This window comes from Argentina silus (assembly GCF_951799395.1).
Source record: "Argentina silus genome assembly, chromosome: 5".
Taxonomy (NCBI): Eukaryota; Metazoa; Chordata; class Actinopteri; order Argentiniformes; family Argentinidae; genus Argentina; species Argentina silus.
Window position 1 is genome coordinate 2,111,609 of NC_139659.1, and position 11,631 is coordinate 2,123,239.

The 11,631-nt window shown below is 41.9% G+C and overlaps 1 protein-coding gene across 1 annotated transcript; it reads right to left on the reverse strand.

The window, feature by feature from the left end:
* Positions 1–5,734: 5,734 nt before the first annotated feature.
* LOC310804977 (cyclin-dependent kinases regulatory subunit 2) lies at positions 5,735–7,693 on the reverse strand. The gene is made up of 3 exons (XM_083670446.1): positions 7,527–7,693; positions 6,807–6,934; positions 5,735–6,700 (listed from the first exon to the last, which is right to left on the reverse strand). The coding sequence occupies exons 1-3, from the start codon at positions 7,583–7,585 to the stop codon at positions 6,657–6,659; spliced, it is 231 nt and encodes a 76-aa protein (XP_083526572.1). The 5' UTR covers positions 7,586–7,693; the 3' UTR covers positions 5,735–6,656.
* Between the last annotated feature and the right edge of the window lie 3,938 nt (positions 7,694–11,631).

Consider the following 11,631-nt stretch of genomic DNA (forward strand, 5'->3'; position numbering starts at 1 on the left):
TCCGTCACCCCCCCCTCCCCCCCACCTCCCTCTTTCCCTCACAGCCTCCACCTCCTCTGCTGTACCTCTCTCTTCTGTCGACACTTCATCCTTGTCCACCTCGGAACGTAGCCCCCCTGTCCTTGCTTCCTCTTCAGTCCCCTCCACCACCTCCTCCTCCTCCTCCTCCTCCTCCTCCACTACCTCCTCATCCTCCTCCTCTGGGGGGGGCAGGGTGCAGCTGCTGCCCCCGTTGCTGCGGGACCAGGCCTGGGGGGTTCAAGCCCAGGAGGCCTTCCTGCTCTTCTGCCTGGCCTTGGGTGAGTGGTGCCTGTGACCCAGCTCTTTTTCTCTCTCTCTCTCTCTCTCTCTCTCTCTCCACCTCTCTGTTTGTTTCACTCTTTCTTTCTCTCTCTCTCTCTCTCTCTCTCTCTCTCTTTCTCTCTCACTCTCTCTTTCCGCACCTTGCATGTGGCCTTCTCCCGAGACCCATATCGACTACCTACCTACCTACCTACCTTAACCTGGAACGTGTGGTGTTCTTCAAAACAAGCGTGTTCCTTGCTTTGAGCCATGTGTTCTGTTGTGTGTCTCAACCTCTATAAATCCAGTAGGACGGTACAAAACTGAACAATGTGATGACTTCGGTTTAGAAAAGTAGACAATTTGTTGTTTTGATGAAAAGGTACCCTGTGTTTGATCAACTTGTCTCTAAGGCTTCAGTTCCATCTCTGTTGATATTTTGCACCAGTTTTTTGTATTTTCTTGTTATTGGCAAATCTGACCTGAGACCTGTGAGTATATGATTGGAAGTGGCTGCCTCTATATAAGGATAGGTGCCCGAGTGTTCAACTCATTTCACATGAGAATGATGTCTCTAAAACAAATTATTATTTTTTGGTACTGAAGGCTCAATATGTCATTTGTTGAGTTTCAAGACCTTTACTGGAACGTGTGGCTGTACAGTGTAAATATATTTGTATATACTTTTGAAGATGTACATAATCCGGACATTTTGGGGACACTGTTTCTAGGGAGGTTAAATAAATCTGATTTCAAATGTTTTCAACATGCTGGTTTGTTTATTCAGTTAACTGTCATGATGCTACTACCATGCCGGTCACAAAGCTAACCGGTTCCAGGTTACACTTCATAAACATGCTGTGGAGATGCAGACTAGTTATTGTCAAGGTAAGTTTAGTCTTGATTGGTATTTTGAAGATTAGCATTCTAATATTAAAAGCAAGCTGACCGTCCTTTTGGATACATTGGAAAAACCTAGATATTTAGAAAGAAAACGTTATTTGAGAATTTAATGACACCACAGAGAAGTTTTCCTTTTGATAATGATGGAATGATGCAGATACACGATCATGAGAGGAATATTACATTATCAGCACTGCCACTCTAGAAATATATTATTCAATATTTTTTATTAATATTTTACACTCCAAATTAAGACAGCAAATCATCACAGAATCAAGTCTAAATGAGCTCTGATTGATGAAGATTCCTCTGAACTGAAGCGTTTGTTTGGCCTGGGACTACCACTACTGTCACTGTCAGGTGTTTCTAAGATGGTGGAATCAGGAAGGGCCTAAAAGCATACTTACTGGATGATCTCTACGGAAATGAAACTGTCTCTTTCAATAAGCTGCAGACTTTCTGGTCTCAGCATCTTTTCATGGTTTAACAGTTGTAATTTTTTGCCACGTCAGGTTTTTCTAAGATTGTGGAAATTCATTCAGGGTAAGCTTGGAGTTGGCTAGCTTCCACACCAATGTGTCACAGAATGGCCTAAAAGACTGTACGGTCTCTACCATAAACAATTTATAATAATGTGTCTGCAGAAATGAAACAGTATCTTTCAATAGGCGTGGTCTGTCTGCATTTTTTTATGGTTTTACTTTTGTAACTCTATAGGTGACCGGATGCAAGAGAGGCTAGCTTGAGAGGGAATGACACCATAGAATAACTGTTTAAAATCATTTAAATTGTTTTAAGGTCTTCCACCACAGCTCGATCCACTTGGATCTGGTCTTATGCCACCAAATACCTCCACTGGAGCTGACGAAGTGGAGGAAAGAAACCAAGAGGAGGTGTGCATGTTGGTTTCAGTGTCTCTTTCTCTCAACAAGACGCCACCCTGAAGTCCATATGAAGTACCATTTGTCCCGCAGGTCCCAGTGATCTCCACATTCACTGGCAGGTGAACGGCCACAGGCTGGAGACGCCCGCCACGGAGCACAGGCACCGCCTCAACCGAGGCGCCGTGCTGGTGAGCAGCTGGCTCAGAGAGGGGGCCCTCGTCAAGGACTCACGCTACCAGTGTGTGGCTGCCTCAAGTGCCGGAAATGACACGTCCAAGATCGACCTCAGCCTTGCCAGTCGAGGTAGGGGCTGGGACAGCTGGCGTGTGGTCTTGCTCTGTTACTGACCTTCACACACAAGCTACTGCATGATCGGAAAACAATACAAACGCTGTAATGGTTAACGAAGGTCAGCCAAACACTCTTACTGTACTGTACCAATGCCTGGAACTGATGTTAGTCGTGTCAATAAAGTTTGTTGTTGATTAACAGATGAAGACAGTTTTCCGTCCAGAGACTTGAACCAGTGGAGGGGTGCCCTCTCAGAACATGAGAAACTGCTAAAGACATGGGAAAAAGCTTGGGTAGGTTGAGGTTTTGATTCAGTGAGCACCAGGTACCGTGTTTTGCACTGACAAATGGTAAACAGCATAAGAGGGGGAAGTGTGTCGACTCTAATTCAAATCCACTGATCTTTTTAGATGTGTGTTGTCATTATTATTGCAGTCACGGAACAGCAGTTTGATGGAAGATGATGATGGTGTGCGGGTTTTACTAAACACTATCTGCCTGAATGTATGCATGACCGATTTCATTTACCCGTGTGTTGTGTTGATCTGGAAGCAGCCCTGAACCCATGCGTGCCAACTTTACGTGCCAAGTTTTGATAGCTCTGCATGTTTGGTTAGGAGGTAAGTAGGTGGTTTGAACATTGTGCTCTAGTTTTTTTTTTTTTTTTCTTCTAGTTAACAAACACCAGAGAAGCAGGAAGCCACATACCTCGACACGGTGAATAGTATAGTCCTCTGTTTAGCACACGCTTATACAGTTACCGGAACTGAAAATAGTTTCCTGGTTCAACATGTATCCATTTACAGTACCAGTCAAAGGTTTGGACACACCTTCTCATTCAATGGTTTTTCTTTCTTTCTTTCTTTTTATTGTTTTCTACATTGTAGATTAATATTGAAGACATCAAAACTATGAAGGAACACATATGGAATTATGTAGTAAACAAAAAAAGTGTTAAACAAACCAGAATATGTTTTATATTTTAGATTCTTCCAAGTAGCCACCTTTTGCTTTGATGACAGCTTTGCACACTCTTGGCAAGGTGTGTCCAAACTTTTGACTGGTACTGTAGAGAAAGGCTCAAATGTTACCATACAATGTTTAATGGTTATTTTCCACTGAAATGCAACACCCCTTCTGTAAAACTAACAAAGTGGTGTTTGTCACTCATAACCACTTCCCAAACGGCGGTTCTAACACTCTTATTCTTTTCATAGTATGGAATTGCCCCACTTGTTGTTGCTTATTTATTCAGGATGGTGTTTCGCGAGTGTTTAACTGATTTTCATTTACTGGTTGTTTTCTATATCTCTAAAATGCCCCCGACCACAGTGGTGAACGCTGTAATGTATGTAAAACATGTTTTGGTTTTCAAATCATAATACAACATTTTCTATTGAGCTTTCCTTGTATGAATCCCTCTCACACGTCCTGTTTCTTCTTCTGTAGGAAAGCTGTGATGGGCAGGGTGCTCTCTGAAGCTTGCAGGAGCCCAGTTAGCGTTGGCTCAGCATCCCGGCTTCATCCCAGGTGGGACCTCACCTCTCGGTCCAGAGACGTCATGATGGCACACTATCGTCACCGTTGAAGCAATGATTTACTGAACGTCTGACTTCTGCAGTGTTCACCTGGTTGTCATGGTAGCGTAGCCCCCCTCCCCCTCCCCTCTGACAGGGGACAAGGTAAATTGGTTGCCTTCGTTAAAGAGAGGGTCTGCATTCCGAGTTGGAGCATAAGAACCTCTGTGACAGTGGGGCAGTGTCAGATATCTCCATGCAGTAGTTGACAGTCTGCCTTTGTGAAGTTTGCACTTTTATCTCCACCGATGTCTATATCTGTTTAGTTTAGTTGAGTTTATTTGCACAAATAGAAGGACAAAGTTGCCTTTGTATCTGTCTCTCACAGAACGGTCACATATGACAGGCGAGGTTTAAATGTTTTGTTTGTTTTTATTGAGATGTATACGTCTTAGACTATGCCAGTATAAAGTTTGATTTGTTTTGTTGAGATTTCTGGTTATAACGAAACAAAATATTACATTTCAGCTGCTGTATCTCTATTTTTGTCATTAAAGTACAACTTTATCAATCGTGTCATTAACCTACACGGACTTAGACTCATGAGATGAAAGACGTTACGATATTAGCAGGCAATTGCGTCGCATGATTCTACGACTAATCATACCGTTAAGTATGGTGTCTCCTGTAGGTCACTCCTCATGCAAAGGTGACCAGACTGTCTTACCTGCTCTTGTAGGTTATTGGTTCAGTATACCTATGTGTCTCCCCATACAAAATAACCTTTCGCTGTGTAAATTATTAATAATAAATACTTACAATCAGAGAGGAGGTCTGCGACCTGGTTGGAATAGTTTTAGATTTGTCTTCACATACTTGAGGACTGTTTGATTCATCTTGCCTGGCATATTGGAGGGGTAGGATTTGCGTTTGGGGGATGTTTTCATTCTCTTCAAACTCTTCTCGAGTAGGCTATTTGAAGAAAATCTAAGAGTGTTTTTTATCAATGTTCGGTTGCATTGTGCAGGGCGCAGACACAAACCTGACCTGTAAAGAGGTGTCTCTCCATAACCTCAGATTGCTGTGTCTTCAAATATGTTTTGTCAATTTCATTATTTATTCAACAATATAGTGCAGTCACTGTTCTCTGTATTGTTTAATTTCATGTGTCGGTCTTCTGACAGTGTGTGGGAGTTCAGAATTAAACGGAGCTTGATGACGGGGCTTGCCTGGTTATTGTCTTGATCTCTGTACCTTATGACCACCTCAGAGTTCAAATGCAGTTCAGATCTTTCAGTAGTCCAAATCAGTGACGCATCATTTGTGGCATAAAGTATTCATCAAGTGCAGAGTCACACATTTATGTTTAGTTTTTTTTCTCTCTTTTTTCCAATCTCCACACTCGTATCCTTTCAACATCAAAGCTGCACTCTCCACAGGACCAGATTCTCCTGTGTGAATTATTAACCAGCACCTGTGGGCTAAGCCTCCCACACGGCCCCCACGCTGAGGGTGACAGTCTGGCACCTACTGTACAGTAATTGGTAGACAGTGAGGTGGAGGAATAGTAGCCGATAGGACTTTGCTTAAGGTACAATGTAAAGCTGCATCATCAGCGTCGTCAGTGGGAGCTGTAATGACAGCAACATTAACACCTAACACTTACCATCGTTCTGCCATTTACAGAGAACTATCTCTCTTACTGTACTTTATTCATCTAGAATGCTGACTGAACTAGACAATCTTTGTGTGTCCTGTTCTGGGCTTTTCTCAGAGTCCTTTCTTTAGCTTGTCCTTGAGCACCCTCTTTTGGTAGAAAGCAGAAACAACACCGGGGAAATAATCAGGACCAAGTAAACAACTTAAAAATATATATTTGTATCAAAAAGTCATGACATACAAAAATCACGGCAGAAACCTCCATAGATTCATTTGGACTTGAAAGTTGATGCACATTAGAATCATTATACAACGTTGTCAAGTGGTTCACATTCACTGTATAAATCATTTTTCAATCTTCAACCTGTGAGTCACTCATTACATATTTGCATAATTCACTGCGAAATCTGCAGTTGTTAAGGTACAGTACTTTAAGAGCACACAGTTCATCCCTGGCTCAATCAAGGGCTCCATCACACAGATGAGAAACAAACATCCTAGTTTGTTCTAACACATCACCACTGTGCACCACTCACATGTGCTGCTATCAGCGGATATAGATAAGCACTTTGAAAATACAAGTACAACAAGTACAACTACACAAAAGTCATCATTAGTGCTTTTCCAACTCGATATGTATGTACAAAGGCAAGTCAACACTGTGTAGTGCACCTATTTATAAATCAATTCAACTAATACAGTTCATATCACTAATCCCAGAAGTGCGAAAACACACGGCCATTTGTGAGATCATATTACAGTTACATGAGAGACGAAACAGAGGCAAGAGCTGTAAACTGTTTCTCTTGAGGAAGACCAGATGACCGCCCAGTCTCTGTGGATTTATATACCATCAACACACGACAAAGGACTTTTATTTCGACACGTGTTCATATGACAGTCAATGTCATCATAGGCACTTTGGTAATAGTGTGGCAGTACATTTGAGAGGTTGACGGTCCTTGCACCCCGTGGCAGTGACAGAATGAACAGAGGCCAGGATATCGGACAGGTTTGTTGCTGATGCACAGCAGACAACCCAAGAAGGGGTTGCCAAGTATTCACTGAATATCAGAATTGCGAACAGGGATGCTCCGGAGGAGGGCATGTCGTTGGAATATCAGTGCTTTGGTAGAGGTCTTCTAAACAGCAGAATGTGAGGCTCTGAAATAAAAGGCGAATAAAAACAAGATGACACGTTACTGTTTGAAACTACAGTACATTGACAATGCTGCTTGTTGCAAGGCAACTCGTTTAAAAGGGTACAAACCAGGTTCATGGATCATATAATGCATCCATCCGAGGGACTGCTGCACTCCAAGTCGCCTCCACTCCTCTTCCGACATCAAGCGGGATTTGGGCACTTGTTTTGCCATTTCCCGCGGTAACACAACATGTCTAATTAGAAGAACAACAGTAGTACGACAAAAATGTAGCCACAACAATAACCTTGTGCACAATCAGTGGACAGTATACCATATCGTGACTGTCTTCTAAAATCCCAAGTTATAGCTAAACAAAGAACGAAATGCGTGTTCAGCGACAAAGTATCTGGCAACATAAATGAACAGGGCATCTGGGAACTGTCGGTACCCAGACATCTGGGTAGGTCTAATTGCTGGAGTGTAACGGAACGTCCGCTATCACACCATGTCAACGAAAAGTTTAGCGTTGATGGTTTCTTTTTTTCTGTGGTTACATTTCTGAAAACTCCTCTCGCAGCGGCGGCATGATCACAAGTAGCTACTATCAAGGATTCATAAGGGAATGTTTTCGTTGCAGGAGGAGCACTTAGCTAGCTTCGAGCTGGTAAGTTCATGTCTTAAGTCGAGGAGAAAAAAAGATACAAACTGGCATTACTGAAGTGGCCATTATGATCCACAAAACATCACATAAAAACACGAGTGGGTCGGCTAAATGGCTAGGCTAGGCACACGTTCTCGAAAGGCTAAACTCCACCGCAGCTAGCAAGCTTGGCGAACACAATTACCTGTATTCATAGCGCTCGTCGTTATATTTGTCCGAGTAGTAGATTTGTTTGTGTGCCATGTTGTCAACTGTAAGAAAACAAACAAAACCCCAATAGGCCAGACTTTGACAGCTAAACAATCCCAAAATGAGTTGTGCCTGCTACTGTGCTCCTCAGTTAGACCATCCCCGACTCCGGTTTAAACCTCAGCCGGAGCCGCCGCCCCGCGTCTCTCATTGGACCAACACGGTCATATGACGAGACCTCCCCGGGACGGGGGTGCGGAGAGAACCACCCTCCGCTTTGACGCGACACCGCTCTGACGCGACACCGCTTTGACGCGACGCCGCTCTGCTGCGGCCCATGCTCGCCATGGAGGAGAATGATGTGTCTGTGACTCAAAACATTCAGTATATTTGGAGGACATTCATCCGTAAAGGACGTCCATGTCATGATATGTGTTCAGTACATGTTGCGTATGTCAACGGTGAGGCTTGGTGATGTGAGTCACATGCCAACTCGAGCATGTTTCTATCTGTCATAAGGTGCAAAACAGCATTTTAGCCATAGCGACACATCAAGAATCAAGGTAGGACGTCAAGGAATAGAGGGAATGTTACATGGAATTTCAATCTGAATATTTCAGTCTCCGACTTTTAATGAGCTCTTTTACTCCAAGCAAGGATTCAAGTCAGTCAGGATTATTCTGTGGGTCAGGGAAACAACATTGATAGTGTAGGGTTGATTTAGCATTCAGGATTATTTTTCTAACTCTCTGAATTTAACGCGTCAGCATTAATGCATCAGCATTCATTCCTGAGTCTTATGATATCTAAATATGTTCTGCCCCCCCAAGCATATAGATGACCTAAATGATTCATATTACCTGTATGTTAACAGTATGTTTTAGTACGTATTAACTGTATCTCACCTGTTATAATCTAGTGAATAAAACATTAAATATAGATTGAATAGGTCAAACGCATATTGAGTAAAGAAACACGACGGTAAAGTAAAATCTTAATGAACACAATTGAACACGTTTTTATTTTTATTTTTGTATGTTTTAGCCTCCACTGAAAATAATAGTTGCACACTTGCAGTAGCTCTCTTCAAAAAGAGTTAACACATTGACTGTGTTTATCAGAGGACTGCCTCGGTGCATCTGTCTGTCAGTGTGTTCAAGCTACATAGTAACATGGTAAACCAGTCATGCGTCCTCCCAGTCCCCCCTGCTACTCGCTGACGGCCCACCTGACATTTGTGATGGCATGTGTGCGGCGGCGGGCTCTGCCACCGTGCTCTGCCACCGCGCTCTGCCACCGCGGAGCATCCCCCTCACAGACCCGACGCGCAGGCAGCCGTGGCATTTGCTGGATTTGAGCTGTCAATCTCTTTAGCCGGCCCCCTCACCCCATTCGTGTTGCTATGCTGTCTTTGAAACTATGGTTACGGTAAAGGTGCCTTTAGGGAATTATCTTCCTGCGCTGACTTACCTCGTTTGTATGACCAATGATTCTGGGCTGACTGTGTGTTTCAGTGCAGAGAAAATAAACAGTTATTGTATGACTGTTAGACAGGGGGCTCGGAAATATTCCACCCTTAAATAATTCTGCTGTGTCTAGCAAATTGACAATGACCTCTTGTGATTGGATAGGACTGCAGATTGGACGCAAGCACACAGTACCTGAGAGAACCCATTGGCATTCATTCCATATTGTGTATTCCATATAAGTATTATTGTGATTTCTACCAACCACCTATTCAGCTGGGTTACTTTAAATGGCAACTGTCACATATTTCCACCACAATTAATTTAAATAGACATTTATTGGAAATTATTTCCAGAGTTGAAGAGATATTTGGATGGTCTATTTGAACAGTGTGTATGTGGCTTTAAGGACTATTCCCCAGCACACCTCCCACTACCATACATACACAGAGTACTGCCCAGCTCCCTGCCACTTCCACTGCCTTAATGAACCAGTCTAAGAGCAGGCTTGACACACTCTCGTCACGATTATGGAGATGATCTCTCAGGGTTTGTATGGATTATTGTCAACAGGAAATTCTTCCTCCACTGCTCCCTCAGTGGCTATTGAATGGTATTTGTATTCATCAGCCAGTTAGGTAACAACAGAACACAATGACATACAATTATGTTCTGGCTGTAATACAGCATCACACCACAAGGCGTAGGTTTACTCCTGGATACTCAGGTCCTGTATGTGATGCATGAATCCCATCCCATCCTATGACACAAACCATAGACATTTGTTTTTATTGTATTTCATACTAACCTTTACTTTCTGTTGATGACACCCACCATTCTTGTCTTGTTTCTCTAGTTTAGAAGGATCATGGACGAAAGGAAACCACTGAAGTCATACATATTAGTTGTTGAGGTGAGTTTTACTCCATGTTAATATGTTTCTGTTTTGTTAACAGTTGATGATAAAGACGATGATGTTCCTTCATAGAAAACACTTGTAAACTACATTGGCATTGTACTAAGCGAGCACATGACCATTTACCAGATAACAAAACATTTATGGGTAATGTAGTTCGCTGAAGATGTGGCCTAAGGTGATATTGGGAACTATGCATCAGCCTACAGTTTGTACATGTCCTCTTTGTTTTGAATATGTAATTTTAAATGAAACAGTAGTCTCATGAAAAAGTTACTAAACAACAACATATCAACCAACAAATAACAAAAAAACAATTTATTTAATCACTTTGTTGACTTCCTAACTATATAAAATCTATTAATGATAAAAATCAAATGAAAATGTATAGCCTGTACGTGGTGATGGCAAATGTGGCACGTGATCTGTCATCAACCCTCATTTATGATAGATTAAATATGTATAATTTAAAGGCAAACAAATCCTCAAAACAGATTTAGCAGCAGTTGCCATTTTGACATATTAACTGAATGTGAAGATGACCACCATTTATATGAATGTGAAAAATAGCCTTCAGTGACAAATGATAAAAAAAAAAAAAAGAGAGAGGGGGGGGGGTTACATCTTCACAGCTTCTTTTGCCGTTCTTAATTTCACGACATTTCTTATTTCTTCTTAATTTATATAGTAACATACAACAAAATCATCATCTAGTTCATTGTGAATATTGCATTTTTACATCTTTGGAAGAGCAAAAAAATCTGCACCTGCGCTTGGAATGGATTCTTCCACTATTCTGCAAGCCTTCCCTGAATGAGTCATCCAGCTGCTCTCTTATTGGATAAGACCATTCAATCCCGAGGGATTGCCTTGCAGAGGCAGAAAGGCCTCGCTCCATTCACAGAAACATTGGTATGCGAGCCTGCTATTTCATTCACATAAAGACAAAATAATATTCGCCTTCATCGTCTTCAGCTCCGTTTCTTCTTTGTCTTTTTCTCCTCCCTGATTTAAGAGGGGGGCTTTTCATCCCTCCTTTTGTATTTGCCTTTGTTTCTGAGGAGAAAGCAAACGTGCTTTCCTTTTTTCTTTTTTTTTTTTGTATCTGCCAGGCAGGAAGGCGAGATGTTGGGAGGGACTGCAGTGCGAAATCTGCAGCAGGATGAGAGGGGATGCTTATGAATGACTGTCAGTCTTCTGTTAGTCGCTCCTGAGGACATTTTACATGAATGGTTTTTGGCTTCATGTAGACTGCTATAGATGCCTTGCTGTTTTGATGAGATTGTGTCTTGTTTCGTGGTTCCGTGCTGTTCATCGATTCTGTATGTGAATCATGTTCACATTGTGTTCCTGTGTTGATTAATTATTCACTAAGATAATTCAGAACAAGCATCTTTGGCATTTTTGAAAAGCTGTAAGAATTCATGTACATCGGAGAGGTGGAGCATGGGTTTCCTGATCCTTTGTGTCAGAATGTAGACAAATAGAGATGATGCACATTTAACAAAGGAAGTCAAATCTCGGTTATTTATTGTTTGATATGTTTGAGATATTGATAATGAAATGTCTACTGTTCAAGCTAAATACGTAGATATGTCAGCTAGTTAAGTTAAATCTTTGAAGATACATGTTTAAATATATGATTTATTGCCATAGGTAGGATATATTTGTATTTGTTTGAATACTGTTTATTGTGTTGATCTCCTGCATCTGTTATC